This window comes from Mauremys reevesii, linkage group 13 (genome assembly GCF_016161935.1).
Source record: "Mauremys reevesii isolate NIE-2019 linkage group 13, ASM1616193v1, whole genome shotgun sequence".
NCBI classification, from domain to species: Eukaryota; Metazoa; Chordata; order Testudines; family Geoemydidae; genus Mauremys; species Mauremys reevesii.
The window spans coordinates 9,567,337-9,587,773 of NC_052635.1; the positions used below are offsets into that span (position 1 = coordinate 9,567,337).

The 20,437-nt window shown below is 40.3% G+C and overlaps 1 protein-coding gene across 1 annotated transcript in view; it reads right to left on the minus strand.

Moving 5' to 3' along the window:
- Positions 1 to 1,981: 1,981 nt before the first annotated feature.
- The window catches only part of LOC120380930 (cytosolic phospholipase A2 gamma-like), a 33,771-nt gene continuing 15,315 nt past the window's right edge, over positions 1,982 to 20,437 (minus strand). Inside the window, exons 5-16 of the mRNA XM_039498848.1 lie at positions 19,410 to 19,608; positions 17,928 to 18,045; positions 15,754 to 15,894; positions 15,418 to 15,471; positions 13,893 to 13,949; positions 13,365 to 13,421; positions 11,975 to 12,037; positions 9,015 to 9,059; positions 7,288 to 7,383; positions 5,551 to 5,705; positions 4,284 to 4,452; positions 1,982 to 2,576 (exon numbers count right to left, since the gene is read on the minus strand). Coding sequence (XP_039354782.1) covers positions 2,404 to 2,576; positions 4,284 to 4,452; positions 5,551 to 5,705; positions 7,288 to 7,383; positions 9,015 to 9,059; positions 11,975 to 12,037; positions 13,365 to 13,421; positions 13,893 to 13,949; positions 15,418 to 15,471; positions 15,754 to 15,894; positions 17,928 to 18,045; positions 19,410 to 19,608 — 1,327 coding nt within the window. The 3' untranslated portion in view covers positions 1,982 to 2,403. The remainder of the gene's footprint in view (positions 2,577 to 4,283; positions 4,453 to 5,550; positions 5,706 to 7,287; positions 7,384 to 9,014; positions 9,060 to 11,974; positions 12,038 to 13,364; positions 13,422 to 13,892; positions 13,950 to 15,417; positions 15,472 to 15,753; positions 15,895 to 17,927; positions 18,046 to 19,409; positions 19,609 to 20,437) is intronic.

Sequence of the window (20,437 nt, forward strand, 5' to 3'; positions counted from 1 at the left end):
GTAGACTTGATTAAAACATCTGGACTCCTGTAACTCCAGACGGCTAATAACAAAGACCCCCCCCAAACAGAGGGAAAAGTTCCCTCCTAGGAGTTTCAAATTCTCTTCCCTGATTGGTCCTCAGGTCAGGTGCCCACCAGGTACTATGCTTTAACCCTTTACTAACTATTCATGACAGGGGGGTTGGACTAGATGACCTCCTGAGGTCCCTTCCAACCCCGATATTCTCTGATTCTATGATTAACTTCTGCAATGAACAGATTAAGTACATTTTCAGCTAAAGTTTTTTTTTGTCTTTCCAACCATTGATTATATTTTGTTTAGTATTGTTTTTTGTTTTTTTAGTTTTCAGCAGAAAACAATATAATTTTTGTTGAAGTTCAAGTTGAAATTTTGATTAAAACTTTCTACAGGGACAAAAGCATCCCTGCTAGCTTTACTGCTGACAATACAAATACAATTTATTATTTGCATTGTGCAATCAGATAAGATCCCCAGTCATGGCCCAGAAGCCCTAGTGCTAAGTGCTGTGCAAACACAGGATGAATTGATTACTCTGAATGGCTGAAATGTAACACTGAGCCCTGTTAGGTCCCCGACCCTGGCTCCATTGCCTCACTGCAGCAGCCCTTATTCACACCAGCACCTCCACTGCATTTGATGATGCCACTTTCCTGATTACAGGTTAATCACAGAAGTCAGAAGTGCAGGAGACGCTGGTGCCGTATTTACCACAGGCCTGATAAAATGAGGATCCCAGGAGCAACCACAGCCATCTCCATGGGCAGTTAGGAGAGGTAGCTGGCCTGGATCAGGCTGCAGGGGGCTGTGTTAGGTCACCCATAACCAGAGCCTTCTCCATGGGTGCTCAGGAGAGGTAGCTGGGATGGGCCAGGGCTGCAGATCGGCCAGCCTCATGTCACCTGATTGGCAACGGAGCAGTGTTCAGCTGCAGGTACGGGCTACAGAGGAGAAAAATTGAGCTTGTCTCTCTTGTGCTTCTGGAGGTGCTGTCTGTTTGCCCCGTGAGGCCTGAGCCGTCAGATGAGGGAAGAGATGGAGTCAGGGAAGAGGAAGCATGATGTAGAGGAAACAATGAGATCCTCCAGCCTTAATACTGTAGTTGCCTAAACACTGTAAGTGCCTAAATTTCTGCAGCAAGGGATCATGACCCCCAGTTTGAGAACACCTGGTTTACAATAATATGAAGTGAAAAGTGAGAACAATCCAGGATCTTTATTCATTGGCATTTCAAAAAGATTTCATTCACCTCATGGGGTGAATCTGAAAGCTCTGTATTTTAACAATGCCATCTCCAGATGGACTGAACCCAGGAATGCCAGATCTGTAAGCACACGCCATACTGCCAGCACTGAAGAACCAGCTCCCACTGCTGAAAGTCTGCAGAAGATTCAGTGTTAAAATTGGGAGTCTTTCATGGAAGTCATGGAAGTCACAGATTTCATGATTTTCCAGGACCTCTCTGACTTCTACAGTGGTCAGTATGGACTGACCCCAGGGCTGCCTGAGCAGCTGGGGCAGCCCTGGGACCAGTCACACTGGCTTCTGCTTGGGCAGCCCCAGGGGACAGCTGCTTGGGTGGAGTCAGGGTCAGCTGCACTGGCCACCAATTGGGAGGCCTCAGGCACTTGCCCCCAGGGGCTGCCTGAGCAGCACCAGTCTCAGGCTCTGCCCCAGGGTCACAGCAAGGCCCTGGGCCTCCCCTCTGAGCAGCAGTGGGGCACCAGTCCTCCCCACCCCAGAGCAGTAACCGCAACAGTGCCCCAGAGGCCTCCAGAGTCCCTAAGATTTAGTCATGGGTATTTATAGTACAAGCATGGACAGGTCACCAGGTGTGAATTTTTCTTTATTGCCCATGACCTGTCCATGATTTTACTAAAAATACCTGTAACTAAATTACAGCTTTATTCATCATTTCTATGTGATCTAGTCACTACAGGGAGACAGGGCAGATGGCTTTTACCACAGGTCTTACGTGCTTGTGCTTTTGCAGGCTATTTCTAGGCTGGAGGCACTATGTGCAAATGATGCGATTTTATAGGCTTTATTGATTGAACATGAATTGTGCATCAGGAGACAAAGGCATCTGGCATCACACAGAGCAGAGACAGATTGAGCAATAATTCAAAACAGCAAGCAAAGAATACCAAGAGAGAATTTTTCTTTGACTCATGCGCAGAATCAGAATTGCTGAAGTAAAGTGCAGTCAAGTTACAGGGTTAACTCACGAACTAGGTACTAGTGCTTTCACAGCAGAAGCTGAGACTCCTCTCCTCACTGTGATTCCAAATGATGACATTTTCCAGCCAAATGACAATTCTGTAGTTCGCAAAATCAACTGGGTGGCTTTAATGTATGCAAAGCAGAGATGAAAAAGTCTTCTTAAGAGCTTGCCTCCTTGCTGGAGTGAGCCACAATGTATTTGATCTCTTGTAGGATCTTGTCTTTATTGTTCAATACATTTAGTCTGGCTGATTGAAGGAGTTTGGTGATGTCTCCCACATGGTAGAGACAGCGAACAGGGGTGAATCTAATTCTCCATTCCGTCACATAGGCTGAAAGCAAAGAGAGAAAAGATGTGAATACATTTTTAGGATGAGGATATTAATATTACTAATGGAGTGTCAATAACAACTAGAACTATTTATTATGATTGCATTCTAGGGTTCCCAGGCCGTCGTGAGAGGAATATCTTGCTTCCGAGACTTAAGGAGAAGAATCAAGTGAGACTCATGTATGGGGGAAAGGGTTTCACAAATGCTTTACTCCCAATCCCGAAGCATCTGGATGTTTTGTCTACAGCGATCAGCAGTGACATAGTTAATATAGTTGAACTCTCATCTTTAGGGTTCAAAGTCAACACCCTCCTGAACTGAAATGGATACTTTGCACTTCTCAGATTGTCTACAGACTCGGCCAGTTTCCTTTAATTATATCAAATTCATTCTCCTATTTTCCCTGCTTTCTACCTCTCACCCAGCTATTCTTTTGTCTTCTTGCTTTTCTCTGTAGTGTCCCATATGCAGCATGTTTGTGAAAAAACAAGGAGCAGATTCTGCTGTCATTTGCACTAAGGTAAATTAACCTAGAGTACAACTTATGGATCTACCTATCTAGGGATTTCAATGGAAACAATGGCATTTGGGTGCCTACCTCCAATAGGCTCCCTTAAAAATATTGCCAGTGAGTTCTTATAAGACTGCCATCATTATAGGAACAGAGCATTTAATGTCATGACACTCTGCATTCACAGTGGCTCAAAAATCAAGAGAAATAGAATTTGTGCAGAATGTATGGGTGTCTGAGCTGGTGTAACTCACACGCCCAGACAGCTGAGAGAAGGTTAAAGGTTTTCCAACTTCTAGACTCCTTTCCATTCCTCTCTGAATTTGTCCTTATGTGCCAGACTCATCTCTTCATTGCACTAGTGTAAATCTACATTTATTCCTTCGATTTCACTTGTGTAACAGAGAGAAGATTTGCCTCTGTGGCTTGACTAGTGCTAAAGAAAGAAGTTGCCTGATTGTGAGCTCAAGGAGTCATTTGATGAAACTGAAAATCTGCAAATGTGAACATCATAAAAGCAAACACTTTTATTTACACACACACACACACACACACACACACACACACACACACAAACGCACACACACACACCTACCTATGGGACTCACTGCACACAACATTAAAGCCAAGAGCATGGTAGGATTCAAAACACATGGATATTTATGGATATTTTCAAGATTCACATTTAAATTAGTTTAAAAAATGGAAGTGATATAGGCTAGTTTTTGAAATGTATGGAGGTGCGGAAAGATACAGATAGGTGACTGGTGAGATTTTCAAAAGCAGCTGAGTAGATTAGGTACCTAATTCTCTTAGGCACTTTATAAATCCCACTAGGTGCCTACCTGCATCTGTAGACACCTAAATACTTTTGAAAATTGGGCGCAAAATGTTTACAAATCAGAGGGAAAAAAACAGACATAGATGCTGCTAACAAACATCCCTTATGGCACATAACTCTATAACTACCTAATCTGTGATTTCTCTCAACTTCCTCTTAAGCTACTATCACTAGATACCCACTAATATAGGACACGGGACTAGATCAATCTGACATTTTATCTCAGTCCCTATGCCCCTTTGCTACCTTACCTCAGAGCAAACCAGACTCAGCTATATTTACCGTAAGTCATCCACATAAATGAAATGAGAGTGAGGTCAGTAGCATTTTAGAAAATGGGTGACATGAAAGTTACCCGGGCAATTAACTCTGTTGAAAAGTGGGAAGTGCATGACGGTTGGAGCACCCTCTCCTCTGAAGATGTAGCAGTCGGAGGGGTTATCTGGCTCTTGGAGCAATTTCTCGTCTATCTCAGGAAATGGGATGCAGTTTTCCTTACAGTATTTGGCAGTTTGCTTGAGGGCCTGTAAGTGAGGGAATCATGATTATTTTATTTAAAAGAACGGCTGCCCACAAAACCAGATAGCTCAAAACAGACAACTCAAAATCAAACTTTCTCTCTGAGTCCTTTACTAATTGACTAAGCAGAAAACCTCCAGTGGAAACCAGACCCTCTGCTCTTGGGATAGGAAGAATGTTTGTGTAACAACACATGACTGTCTATAAAGAGACCCCCATAGCTGGGATTTCCAAAGAAGCTTAAAGGAGCAAGAATTTATCTTCATGGAAAAGTCAATGTGGGTTGGCTTAACTCACTTAAGTGCCTTTAAATATCTCAGCCCACAGCCATAAGCATAGATCAAACACGGCACATTGAGTCCAGTACACAAGAACAGAGCTAGAAGGTTCACCGCAGCCCATAACAGTTCAACAGGGATAGATCTGAGTGGTTCAGTAGGACCCGAAGGAGAGCTCTGTGTAAGCTCAAAAGCTTGTCTCTTGCACCAACGCTAGTAGGTCCAGTAAAAGAAATTACTTCACCCACCTTGGTTCAGTAGGAGACATTTTCCTGTACGGGTCAATATTCATCCCCAGTACTCGACACATGAACGCTCAAGGCTACCAAAGGTTCATCTTTCAGTTAAGGTGAAAAACAGATTTCCTTCCTTGAGATCACTATGGGGTACTTTTTCTAAGGCACACATGGGAATTTGTTGTCCAACTTCCATTGATAAAGGCACCAAACTGTCCATTGTGCATTTGAAAATCTCCTTCTGCAGAGATCCATTGGGCCCTGGGACACCTCACAAAAGTATTGGTGTTGAGTCAAGTCAGCTGACCAACTTGCTAGTTGGATGGCAGGATTCTTTCCACTAAACATTCCCCCAGCAGAATAGAAGGGGATGGGATTCTTTGCTCCCTTCCTGTCCTGAACTGTTTTCCAGAAATAAAGTAAAGAAAATACTGCTTGATTGTTTTTTAAAGATTGTAAATTTCTTTGTTGGATTCTTATCACTTGGGGTCAGGGACAATGTATTTTTCTGTGTTCAAATACCACCAGGCACAATGGGCCCTCATTAATAACTTGAACGATTGTAAAATGTAACAATGATAGGAGTTACCTTAAATGGTTCAAAAGGGCCATAGTCAAAGGACAGGATCAGTTTCACTTTCCTTTCCGGGCGGAGAACCAGAGGGAAAGCACAATTTATGGCTATTCCAGCATCTACCAAGGAGATGACTTTATCCTTCACCAACTCAGTAGAGTCAAGAGCAGCTAAAGGAATGTATCGAAAAATAAAATTATGATACTAAGAGATTAGAATCTGCCCCTTGTCAGAGGCAGGATTGATAAATAATATTAACTGCAGCTGTGCTTTGGTAAAGTGTCTGTATCTTGTGCCCTTATAAAGTAGAGCCACCTTCTGCTTCCTTTAGTGCCCATTGTACAGTATGGCTCCCCTTTCCTCACCTCTCACCCTCTGCTGCGCCTAGTGCCCATTATACAATATAGTTCTCTTATACTTGATCCTTCCATCCACTGGCCATTACACAGTACAGCCACCACTTTCTCCTTCCTGCCATTTACAGGCTGTAGTGGGGTGATCATCCGCTCTGGCCTTAAAGGGCTTAAAGCATCCCAGGAGAGGGCTGTGGCTGGGGAAGGCTGAATGGAGAAGCAGACTCAGCTATGGCCACTCCCCAATCAGGGCCCAGCTGGCCCTTATAAGAGAGCAGTGGGCCAGGAGCAGACAGTCTCTAGAGGGAGAAGGGTCTGGCTGCTGGGAGGCTGAACAGGGTACCTGAGTGGAGCAGGGCTCGGGAATAGGGCAAGGGAGCTGGGGAGCTCCCACTTGGAAAAGCCCCAGGCTGCAGCCTTGTCAAAGGCCAGAAAAGTACTAGGGTGTCAGGGTGCAGCCCAGGGTAGGCAGAGGTAGCCAGTCCAAACCCCCTTGCCTGTGATTTGTGGCTTTTACACTGCAGTCTGCCCCAGTGAGCGGGGGCTAGATGGTGACTGGTAGTAGCCCAAGACTGAGGCAAGGTGGGGATAGTGGGTGGGGGTTCCTCTGGGTGGGGACATGACTCACACTGGTTGCGGTTCATCGCTCCAGGCCAATGGGGGCGGCGGGAAGCCACGGCCAGCACATCCCTCGGCCCGTGCCGCTTCCCACCGCCCCCATTGGCCTGGAGTGGCAAATGCGGCCAGTGGGAGCTGCGATCGGCCAAATCTGCCATCGCGGCAGGTAAACAAACTGTCCTGGCCTGCCAGGGTGCTTACCCTGGTGAGCCACATGCCAGAGGTTGCCGACCCCTGCTCTATATAAACCAATAAAAAACTGTTTCCACTGATCAAAATTTACTGATAAGCAAAATAAGAAAAATGCTTCTTGAGAATTTAAATTAGAGCAATTATAAAATAGACTAGTGAATGAATATTAAAAACCGGTTTAATTAGTTGATTTAAGGATATTAAGTTTGCATATTCTGACATATGATGTTGACAATTTGTGTTTTAATGGTTTTTAAATATTTAAATTTTTGAATCTCTGTGTCTACTGTCATTAAATATTTATTTGATTATCCTCTTAATTTTCATCAGCTGCTAGGATTTAAATTGATAAGAATTAAAAATGCTTAAAATCTATATTTTCATGCAACTGAAAATTTAAATAAAAACATCCAAAATGCTTACAGTAAGCATTGACACCGTCTATCAAAATTTAAAAATAAAAATTTAATTCTTCCAACCTTAAAAATACTGTATAGGAAGACAACTCTTTCTCATGTTTCTGTGTGATGTATTCACTGTCAAAACGGGACATCCACACCACAGAGTCAGTATCCCATATTTTACTTACAACATTTGTAAAGAAAGTTATTATTCGTTCCCCATTTCCAGGTCAAGAGACCATGAGTGGTTTTTTGACACATTCTAGCGAAATCCACCACTGAGCCTGTGAGAGGGCACAAATCAGAATTCAAATATCAGATCTAAATATATAAATATATTCAGGAACATCTGAAAATCAGCAGAGATTTTCTTATATCTTATTTGCTAGTGCAGACAAGGAGCTGTGAGAAAAATACCAGTGTGTCTTGTATATAGAACAAAAATTAAAAAGCAAAGCTGATTGTGAGGAAATAAAGGGCATTTGTTACTGAGACAGACAGAAGCTGTGGTATTCTCAGAATCCTGGATTCCCCCATTGTGCCACATAATGACCCCAATATGCTTGTCTGGATTAATAAATATATATTTTTTGATGATTTGAGTTATACCTATCTCCTGGACTCAAGGAGCAGGGGGGTCCTTGAGTCCAGCCCCCTGCTCTCACTAGCAGGACCAAGTACTGATTTTGGCTACAGTTCCCTAAGTGGCTTTCTCAAGGATTGAGCTTATAAGGCTGTGTGTAGCAGGCCAATGCTCAAACCACTGAGCTATTCCTCTCCCCAGGCTGAGAAGTCAAGTCAGCTGTCAAGTTCTCCCCTACACAGAACACCTGATGGCAATATAAATCATTTCCTATATTTCATTATGTAAAATATGTGGCTCAGTTCCTTTAGCTGCTGATTTGAGCTGTGCAAATAACTGATTTTTTGGTTCCACTATCGAGCAAACAATTATAATTTAAAAATCCCAAATGAATATTTTTAAAAAAAAATCAGTGAAAAGAGAAAGTAAACAAAAAAAATTCATTGTAGGTAGAATTAAATGTTTGGCTTTACTCGGAATGAAATAGAGTGAGAGAGAGAGAGTTCTAAAAGTTATTTTACGTGAAATTGAACCATTTTTTAAAGTTGTTTTAAACTGAAAAATCAAAACATTTCACTCTGAAAATTTCAGTGTGAAATATTTGGTTTTTTTTCTGATTTATTTTTGTTATAAAATAAACAGTTCCAGAAATTTGATGCAAATTCATGAAATATTATGGCTGACCCAAATGTGCATTTTTCAGGAAAGAAAATTGAGCTGAAAAATTTCACCCCCTTCTAAATGCTGAGTTCCCTCAACACCAATTAGAATTGGTTTGAGCTGAGGAAACACAACCTTAAATTGTTAAACACCCAAAATGGTCAAAATCCAAACACAGCCTGCTTATAATAATAATTTTGAGTCAATCTAAACATTTTGGTTAACACAAACTGGCTTTTAGATGCCTAAGTGCTTTTGAAAATCACACTAGGCACCTAAATATCTTTGAAATCTGGTGCTATGTGACATAGGAGCAAAGTCCCACTGAAAGTTAACAGGGCTTATTCTCTGACCTCCTCTTCATGCCTTTTGAAAACACATTCATTGATATTGGTGAAGAGGCTCATAAACTTTCATAAAGGGTACGACAGAAATCCCTACACATAAACAGGGCTAGTCCACAACAGCTCTGTGCTGAGCAGACATTTGTCAAAAAATGACAACATGAGAATTATTATTCATGAGGATGAGTGAACAAGAGCCAAGGGTTTTGTTTAACTGAACAGTTCATTGAGCCTAAGTCTCTATTCACAAAGATGCAAATATCTCCTCATGCAGCCAGTGTAAAAGAGGAGATTCAAACTCAGTCCACAGCAGATTAAAATGACTTACCTACTCCGCATTTTATGTTTCCAGTAATTGGCTTGTTCTTAGTATCTGAAAAATATATTTGGGTTATCGGTCACTGCACACTCTCATTGACAATAATGCAGTCACCTAGGCAAGAATCCAGATAAAGATAATGAAACTATAGTCACCAGGGTTGATTTTTAAAGAACCTAAGGGAGTTAGGTGCTCAAATATCATTTAATCCCAATGGGATGTGGGTACCTAATTCTATTAGTATCCTTTGAAAACCCAGCCACTGTGAACGGTATTCACTAAAGTCTCACCCTGACAGAGGCAAGTTGAAGGGACAGAGGAATGCTTGTCTCTTATTCTCTAGATCCACTTTGTGCTCACTGAGATCTCTTTGGAAATAACTTGTGAAAATCATACTCATCGGTTCTGGGAACATTCCCTACTTCCACGGCAAAGCTTGCTGATTTAGATGGATCTTGAGGAAAAAAACACACTGAACTTTGGCCCTTGTGGAGGGAGGTCTCATTTCAGTTTCAAGAGTCTACAAGTTTGTTTGGTTTGTCTCCTCTACTACTCTGGCTCTACTAGGAAGCCAAACTACAACTAATTTAGCCATGGCTACTTACATAGAATCGTAGAAATGTAGGAAAGGAAGGGGCCTTGATAGGTCATCTAGTTCAGTTCTGTGCACTGAGGCAGGACAAAGTATTATCTACACCATCCCTGACAGGTGTTTGTCTAATCTGTTCTTAAAAACTTCCTGTGTCAGAGATTCCACAACCTCCCTAGGGAATTTATTCCTATGCTTCACTACCCTGACAGGAAGTTTTTCCTAATATCTAGCCTAAATCTCCCTTGCTGCAATGGACACCCTGGTCCTGTCCTCAGTGGTTAAGGGGAACAATTTATCACCCACCTCTTGATAACAAACTTTTACAAATTGAAAACTGTTGTCATGACTCCCTCAGTCTTCTCTTCTCCAGACTAAATAAAGTGAACTTTTTCAGTCTTTCCTCATAGCTCCTGTTTTCTAGATATTTAATGATGTGTGTTGATCTCCTCTGGACTTTCTCCATTTGTCCATATCTTTCCTGAAGTTTGCTACCCAGAACTGGACACAGTGCTCCAACTGAGGCCTTATCAGTGCTGAGTAGAGTGGAAATATTACTTCTTGCACCTTGCTTACAGCATTCCTGCCATGTGCTTTGTGATTGCACATAATATGTGTGCAAAGAAAGCTCTTGCTAAATATTTTGGGAGTACAATGAAAATTCCACCTCCCTGCAGAGAAGGTGTCTCTTTTTATTTCCAGGAACTCACAATTACTCAGTGGTAGCCGCCACACAGGACAGGGAATCTCTACAAAACATTGGACTTTAAAGCTCTGGGAGTGGGCTGTGAATATTTGGTCCGAGGACCCATCAGGAACTGTGTTCATACAGATTTAGATGTGCCACCTAGAGACGATGAGGGTGAGAATTATTGTTTGCTCAGAAAGACTAGAAGACATGACCTCCAGAGATCTTGGCAAAATGCAGTAAGCTAGATTCTTCCCTCATTTACTGATGGGTAAATCTATAGTAACTGCAATGATTTCCTCTTCCCAACGTATGCCACTGTTGCAGAGAATAGCATATGACTACAGAATGCCAAAATCCTATAAGCTGCAGTATTCTTTGGACAGATTGGTATGTAGGTTTAAAGCCAGAAGGGACCATTAGGTCATCTAGTCTGATCTATTGTATAGCATGGGTCACACAATTTCATCCAGTTCCTTTCACCAAGCCTGTCAACTTGTGTTTTAACTAAAGTTTGTCTTCCAGAAAGGCATCCAATCAGGCTTTGAAGTCAAAGAGATGGAGATTCCACCATTTCCCTTGGGAGTTTTTTCCAATGGTTAATCACCCTCATCATTAATATGTGTGCCTTATTTCTCACTTTGATTTGTCCACCTTTAACTTCCTCACATTGCTTCTTTTTATGCCTTTCCCTGCTATATTCGAGAGTATGCCTGTATTTTGTCACTGTGAAGGTATTTAAACACCATAATCTAATCACCTCTTGGACTTATTTTTCATATATTAAATAGACTGAGCTCCTTAAATTTCTCCCTGGATAAGACTTGGCATCATTTTTGTGACACATCTGTGCACTTATCTTCAATGTCTCAATGTCCCATTTTCAAATATGGACACCAGAATCAGACACAGTATTCAAGTATCAATTTCAGGCAATGGATTGGGAATCAATTCAAGGCAGTTCTACTCCTGGCTTTGCCAAAAAATTTCTAGGCGATATTTGAGAAGTCACTTAGGCTGCTACTTGTAAGGTATTAAACACTCATATCCCATGGAATATCAATTTTAACTTGCTGAGATTCCTTTGAATTTCCCCACTTTATTTCTCATTGAACCTCAGTTCCCCATCCTGAATTTTTGAAAGCTTCTCAGATACATTGGTGGTGACCATCAAAGAGTTGCCATACTATTTAAGAAACAGGAGCTTCCGCGGAGGCTTTGGTCCTGAGCACACACTCAGAAAAGAATGAACATGAGAATTACTGATGAGACTATGTCATTAACAATCTGGATATGATTATCTTCTCAAGCAGGAGTAGATCAGAAGCAATTCCACAGCTGTCAATGCAGTCGTGCTAGTCTGAAAATGTGTTAGCAATCACTTTACTTGTAAGGGGTTTCCTGATTAGACTTGTAGGCTATGGGGCTCTAAGGGAGGCATGTGATCTAGGTTTTTAAGCAGAATTTTGCCTCTCTGTCTTAGGGGGAAGACTGCTTTTTCTCTCTCTGTTTTTATTTCCTGAGTATTAAGGTTCTGGTTTTGCTTTTTTAAAAATAAAGTAATATTACACTGCAACTTTCTAGCAAGAGTATTTAATGTTTTTATCCAACTTCTCTGTTTGAATGCTATGAACATAAAAGCAGTTACAGATATAGGGTCAGAGCGAAAGATCCAAGATTATATATACCTACCTGGTGAAAAGCCTCCTGGTGAAGCTCCTGCTGGCTCACTGTGCAATGAGCCATCCATATCACCTGAAAATGTCATAAGGATTTCCAGTCATTTCACGCAGCCACAGACAATAACACAAATATCTAAGGGCTGGTTTAAACTGAAAACTTAGGTCAATTTAGCTACTTCATTCAAAAGGGTGAAAAATTCACACCCCTGAGAGACGTAGTAAAGCCAGCCTAAGCTCCAGTATAGATACATGTAGTTTGATGGAAGAATTAGCCTAGCTACGTCCTCTCAAGGGGGGTAGACTAACTACAATGATGGAAAAAACCCTTCCATCACTGCAGGAAGTATTGACAAGACAGCACTATGGTGACACAACTGCAGCACCATAGCTGTGCCATTGTAACAACTGTAGTAGTGTAGACAAGGCCTAAGAAACAACACACATATAACAATGAAGATATTCTCCAATAGCCCAAGGACAAACTTGTTAGCTGAAATACTTCAGGATAGATTCTTCTCTCTCCTTCCACAGGTTTTTTTTCCCTTTTCATCTTAGCAAAAAATTATTCCTTCCTGTGTATCCACATGGCTATATTCAGTGTCCAGACTTTATTATTTCCCTTCTTAACTACTGCAGCCTCTTCCCCTATTGCCTCACAAAAACATCCATTAATCCCCTTCTGGTCGGTCCAGATTCTACCCCTAATATCATCTTCCCCATTGTCTTGCAATATGGCCATATCAGCTCGCTTTTGGAAAGTTTTCTGTCAAAACTATTTTTAGCTGCAAAATAAGGTGTGAGGAGTTTGGGTTGTTAGCGACATTATTATGAAAATCCCCCAAATGTCAATGAAAACAGAAATTTTATATATTTAAAATAATTCCATTTAATCAAAAAGCTATTCTCTCTCTCTCTCACACACACACACACACACACACACACACACACACACACACACACACACACATGCGGAAACATGTATGACATGGTCTAGTTTGTTGATTAGCACTATAATGAATTCCATAAATAAACATTTCTATATTTACAAAATATGGTTGCAGATTCAGAGGCTGCAATACTCATTGAAGGCTGGGTATCACAGAGGAGAAAGCCAAGAGATGGAGTTGTGAGAGTGACCATAAAAAGGAAGCACAGAGATTGAGCTGCTTGGGCACAGAGCTCTTTGAGTTGCAGATATGAGGATTTCTGAGCAAGGAAACTGCTGGTTTTATTGGTCCTACTCTGTTCAGGGAGACATGATTTACTGTACATTTTTTTTGTAAATAAAGATGTACCTGACTTGTATCATCTATTCCTCCCCTAACAACATGGCCCTGAAGGCCCCAACTATTGGCTAATGACTTAGAACAAAACAGGCAGCCTTATATATATATACTTACCAGCTTCAGGTTCAGTGGTGGGTACTGAAAATCCCTTGACTATTCCTTCCGGACAACCTGAAAATGTCATTAGGATTATCAGTCATTTCATATACCCATGGACAATCACATAACCAACTAGGAAGCAACATTCAGGTTACAAAGATCATGGTCGAGTCAATATTTTAAAGTATCATAAGGGACAAAATTTGTAGAAATTAGAGGAAATCCAATTTTTTTACCTGAAATAGTTTTTCAACCAAAACCAAAAGTAAACCAAATAAAATTTCTGCAGGTTGAATTTTTTCATTGTTTTTATGAGTGACTAGAGTAAGAAAACTGATTTTTTTTCCTGTCAATTTGTTTTAGTTTTGATAAAAAAAATCATTTTTTTAGAAAATTGTTAATGAAATATTTTTTATTTCTGGTATTTCAGTGAATAACCAGTATTTTTCCCCTGGGACAGGGGAAGGGAATGGCCCTTTATAGATATCAGCAGTAGGCACATTTGGTAAGTAATTGGAGTGACCACAGACTATAATGACCTACTTTCTTTAGATGGTGAATATGATTCCTTTTCTCCCTTAAAGAAGCCAAAGAATATATCTGAAAAACAAGAAAAACCTCAGTTAGACAAGTCAGTTATTTCACAATACATTGACAATAATTCAGTCCTTTAGAACACAAATTTTAGATCACAATGATTTAGGAGAAAAAATATATTGATGAAATTATACCACATCTGTTTCTGTCTACTCGCCACCAATCTTGTCACTAAATCTCTAGCTTATCATTATCCCATGTTGAACACCTGCTTAGTGTCCTGCTGTGTCACCTCTAGAAGTGCCAGGGACACTTACAGAAGTTGATGTCACTTCTATTTGTGATTGAACTAAAGGGGGACAAAGTGAGACTTGGAGTGGGAGTGGCTTATGTATCCGTTTCTGTCTGCCCATATGACTCAGACCATCATCTATACCAGGGGTTGGAAACCTTTCAGAAGTGGTGTGCCGAGTCTTCATTTATTTACTCTAATTTAAGGTTTTGCGTGCCAGTAATACATTTTAACATTTTTATAAGGTCTCTTTCTATAAGTCTATAACATATAACTAAACCATTGTTGTATGTGAAGTAAATAAGGTTTTTAAAATGTTTAAGACGCTTCATTTAAAATTAAATTTAAATGCAGAGCCCTCCGGCCCAGTGGCCAGGACCCAGGCAGTGTGAGTGCCACTGAAAATCAGCTGGTGTGCTGCATTTGGCACGCGTGCCATAGGTTGCCTACCGCTGATCTAGACCTATTTGACATATTGACTTATTACGGGCTTTTTATTTAAATATATAAAACTAGAGCTGGTATAAGTGTTTTGACCAACATTTTTTCCTGTCTGAAATGTGGCTTCATCAGAGTTGAAAACTTCCATTAAATATCAGTTTTGACCTTCTTTTTTTTAAAAAAAAAATTCCAGTAGGAAACTATAAAAGGAAACAAACAAAGAAAAAACAATGTAAAATGACACATTATTCCATTTTTTAGAAACCAAAATTTTTTCATTTTTTGGTGTTTGAATTTTCACTTCATTTTACAATCTCTCTCTTCCTTTTGTATTTCTTGTGCTCTTTTTTTTAACTCACTGTGGAAAGTAGCAGGTAGAGAAATATAAAAAGATGGGAGAAAAGTGGAGTAAATCCCAATTTTTCACACTTACTTTACTATTTTCCAATTAGAAAAGTTGGGCACTTTTTCCCACAGAAAATTGTGGTTTTCTGATTTTTCTCTAATAAAAATTAAAAACAGCCAGTCTAAAAACCTTTGATAGAACGTAAAATAGAATAAATAGCTAAATAAAAAAAGTCTGCAGAACATGAAACACCCTCACCTTCAGAAGCACACACACAGAGATGCAGTTTGCTGTGTGCTATTAAAGTCCTTACACCTGGGTTATTTTAGAACAATGCAGGAAGCTTGTTCTGGAGTTGATAAAGAAGACTTCACTCTAGAGAGTCCCATACAGCACAAAGTTGAGGGCCTGAGCTCTGACCCAGTGTGCTATGAGGACAGAAACTGACATACCTTTTATTACTTTTTCATTTTCTGTTCTGCTGCCAATGGCACTTCCCCACAAACCTGAAAACAAGAAGGAAAACTGTTTTTTTTAATTTTTGTTTTGTGAAAAAAAGTAATTTTGATTTTTTGTTCTGATTCGGGAAAGGAATTTCTTTTGATAACTCAAAATTTTTTATGACTTAAGAAAACTGATTTTACCCCACTAAGCTATCTACATAAAAGCTCTCTAATATATGTAAATATTTCTCCATTTTAGAATTCCATGGTTTACTTCCGATATCTATGCATCTAACCAGCCTCAGTTGTCTCCATCTGCTAAGAAACAGGGGCATGATCATTCACCTTGTAGGTAACTCATGTTTTTCTCTTCTTTCTGCTTCTTTAGTTCCCCATTCTTGTATTCACTTCCAAAGTATTCCATGGGTACACTTGCTCCATAGCCAAGGAAGCTGGCTTCATGGGGGGTGAACTCAAACCAGGTTGCTGAAAAATAAAAATAAAGAGTTTGGAAACAAAGCCCAGCAACAGCTTTGAGGTGGCAGATGAATCAGCTGGAAAGGGTTGCGTGAGGTATCCATAATTCAGGGGAATGTGAGCGTGCTTCAAACAATGTCTACATTAATAAAAAAAAATGTCCATCCATGTTGTCGCATCTTCACATCCATCCTTGACTCCTATTCACATTCTGTATGAAGCTGTTGGTCCTCACCATCCAGCTCCAGCTACAACCCCACACCACCTATGTCTCAGCTCAGACTTCTTACCACTAAAGCTGACCAAATAATGTAATTTTTAATTTAGTAGCAGAACCAAAAACTCTGGAGAAATATCCAGTTTGATTTGAACTGAAATAAAACCCTATTTTTTCACCAAATTAAAAAGTAAATAAATAAATTAGTTTGAGTTGACAGACAATAAAACTTTGTTTTGTTTTATTTATTTCAAGTCCCACAAAACATTTTAATTGACTCATTTCTTTCCTCCCTCCTTGATTAATCGGTTTTCACTTTTCTTAATGACCACATTTGAAATTAAAAGACCATTTGAAATCAAACAGTAAAACCAAAATATTTTACACTTACAATTTGTTTCCCCAACTGAAACTATTCATTATATTTGAATTTAGAAAAAGGGGTCTGGAAATGCATTTTTAGTGAAAAAAAAAATTATTGAAAATATTTCTCCCAGCTTGACCTGATCATCCCCTTTGCTCCACCATTGAATTCCTTATCTCCTCACCTCCTACCTTACCTTCTCCCATTATCAACTTCATGCTGTCTTCCAAGATGCCCCATCATGCAGAGTTCTCTCAGTGTTCCAGAAAGCCCATGTGATCCCCTAATTCATCTACAATTCCTTCAATTGGTTCTCACCGCATCTTAGTCTCTTAGCACCTCCCCAAAATGTGAGAACTACCTCCTGGTTCTAAACCACATACAAATTATAAGAGAAATTCTTGGCACATCTAGGGCTGTGCAGAAGCTGTTATTTCCCATTTGGAGGGAAACTCCACATTTGTGAAATTTGGTTTTGTTCTGAATTGGAATGAAAACAAAACAAAACGAAAAATTCCCTGCAAAAAGAAATGTTCAAGACAATTTTAGTTTGGTCAATCAAAAAAGTTTCATTGTGATTTTGACTTTTTATTTCATGTTAATTTATTTTTTATAAAACAAAGTAAAAATAATTTTGAAGCAAAATGTCTTCTTGAAACTAAAAATTGAAAGGCTTCATTTTGGTATTTTTCTAAATTGTTTTCTTGGGGTCAAAACTGACCTATACTCATGGAAAGTTTTTTCTTTGGTGGATCATTTTTGATCAGCTCAAGTTATAGGTAAAAGTGAATGGAGTGATGGCTGGTGAGTTTCTTGTGAAATTATTCTTTCATGCTCCAGGAATTTTATTGTGTTATTAATGATGTTAGCTTCCTAGATGATTCAAGATGCATAATTTTATATTGTTAAATCTAAATAAGCAAATAAGATAATAAATATAGTGTATATCCACCTAAATACTAAACTAGGACAAAGGAAAAAATAAAACAATAGTGAGTTTGAATTTTTCTCAAAAAAGGTTTTTGCATGAACAAAACTTATTCTCAGCAGTAGTAGGTGTTACCTGGATTTTCCATGTTTTGTGAACATTTCTGCCATAGTTTTACTGATATTTTAAGATTTTTTTAAGGTTTTGTTTCACTTACTCTTTTCTTACTGAAAATCAAGGTTTTTGCTAAAGAAAATCAAATTAAAATATGTTTTTGATAAAATGTCTAGGGGAATCAAAGGAAACAAATATCGCAGAAAATGTCATGCAGTCTGAAAAGGGGGCCCATTAATAATCCTGCTGAACAAAAACAATTTAATTTTTTTGAATTTTTTTTCACATTTTTTTTCATTTTCAATCAGCTCTAAAGACAACTTTACATCTCTGCTGCCACGAGGAGTTGCATGTAGATGAAGTAAATGACAGGCTTCCTTACACTGACATTTCCTGTAGATCTGGTTGTTTGTGTTTACCTGGAGAGTATTCAGTTACTTTGGAAAAACTTCGCTCATCCACTGCTGCATAGATGGGGTAGGGATTATTTCCATTCTCAGAAGCACTCTGCTGCTCAGACAAATGTCCCTTGTCCAGCTGTAAAGACAAGATTGTATAGGTTCAGACAAACACACTCCTAATTTTTAACTATGATTGTAACATTGCTTATAGTCCCTGCCCTGACAGCTCAGTCCAAGCCTGAGCTCAGGGAGCCAACACATTTCCACATGCTGGGATGATAGCTAGACAGATGTGGAGTGGGTCCTCAGTCACCCAGCAGAGGTATACATGAAGTAACTCAAGTAACTCTGCAGAATTCAGTGGCGCCACTCAGCATTTATTTTTTTATGAGACCAAACCTTCCTCAATGACTAAGTGGTCAAACCATTAGCCTAAGACTTAATCCTCACTTCCCCTGAGGACACCCTGAGGGTATGTCTACACTCTACACTAAGCCCGGGGTTTGACTCACGTGTAAGCCCAAGATCCATTTCTGTGCACACACAAATCAGTCTGACTTGGCTCAGCATGGACTTAGGACCCAAGGTCTTAGGTCTTTAACTGAGGAGTGGGCAGAGCCAGTGTCCCACAGCGACTCGGGTCCAAGCCCTCTTGTTTTGCTGTGTGGACTCAAATCAAGCTGCAGTCTCAAGTCAGAAGGTTGAGTAGTACAATATGACCACATTAGCATGGCTGTGACACCTAGGTCCAGCAGCTGTAGGTACATCTGCACTGCAAAGCGAAACCCACAGCATCAAGACTTAGAGCCTGGGGTCAATTGACTTGGGTGATGGGGCTTGGGTGGTGGGGCTAAAAACAGCAGTATAGACATTCTCCTGTGGGCTGGAGCCCAGGGTCCGAGACCAGCCCCCATCACCAGGTTTCAGAGCCCCGCTCTAGCCCAAGCTCCAGCCCTGGCCTATGTTACTATTTTTAACCCAGAACCCTGAGCCCCATGAGTCCAAGTCAATTGATCCCTGCCCTGAGACTCAGCATCACAGGTTATTCTTTGCAGTGTAGATGTAACTTTTAAGCCCAGGTTTACACTGCAGTGTGGACACTCCAGCCCAGGCTTGGAAATGCCAGGTACACCATCCTGGGTCTCACAGACCCATATTTACAATGCAGTATAGACCTTATGTGGTCTTGAGCAAATCAAGCAGGGCCAGTTTTTTAAAGGTAATTAGGTAGCCTGTGGGATTTTCAGAAGCATGTAGGCACCTAAATGCCATTGAAATCAATGGGTGCTAGGTGCCTGCATGCTCATCCCACAAGGTGATACCTTTAAAATCTGGCCTTTGGGTGCTCGGTGCCTCAATTTCCCCTCTGTACACTTCTCCACTTCACAGACATTTAGTGAGGCTAAACACACTAAAAGATCATGAAACGCCATGATACTTTGGTGACTGGGGCCATACAAGGACCTTAGAAAGTTTCAAAAAGGAAAGTTTTTCACCTACGTCATGTAACATTCCATAGACCACAGTGTAGGCCCAGAACTCAGTCAGGGAGTAATTTTCATCTTTAGCTGCCTCGAGAAGCATTTTTGTTGCCTTTGGGACACTCCAGGTGTATTTGGAAAGTCTAGTGCACATACTTTCCTCCAAGGCCTGCAATTTCTCTGTCCAGTCCCCACTTTTGTAGAGATATGACATACACCTATTACAGAGGCAAAACACAGATGGTAAGGGGAACAGGATGTGGGCTATTTTCCACAGCCATTTCAATATCTGCAAAGTTATTTATTAGAATATTCTCACTCATCGTTCTATCATTGCAATGCAGGACCATATTCTGCCACCCATATCCCAGACTTTCTAGAGTCCTCCCAAAATGTGGCTGCATTAGCCCTTTGTTTGTGGTGCAGTATGGGAAAATTTGACTGTCAATAGGAAAAAGGAAGTCATCCTTTGGGACATCTTTGGTTGACTCCCAGAGCATGAGTCCAATGGGACTGTGTCTACACTGCAAAGCAATAGATCTTGAACCCTGGGTCCTGTCCTGACTCAGGGCTAAGACCCTCTACCCTCATGGAGTCCTGAGACCCTGAATCTAAACTCTGGATTTGCATGATTTGTGGGTAGATGGAAGAGGTATTGAGTTTTAGCCTGGACTTACATTGCAATGTATGTAGGCCAAGGCCTTTCTGCAGTAAGAAGCAACAGCCATAAGAGGACAGCAGCCACCAGGAGCTAAGAAGCAGGGAGTCACGTCCCATCTAATTTGCGTCAAAACAATATAATATCAGGCTGTTAAGAAGGCACTCCTGTCCTAATCGTACTCACCATCACCAGGTAAAGAAACAGATCTTAGGATGTTTATAGACAGCTTTGTTTGATAGTATTCTGTTTGCAAAGAAACCACTTATCAACAGTTGTGATGGTTAAATCTATAGTTCTATTGTTTTGCCTTTATGGCTCCTACTTCTCTATTGTTTGTATGGTCCCTGTGTAATTATTTTATTGTTTCTGTCCAATGCAGACATAAT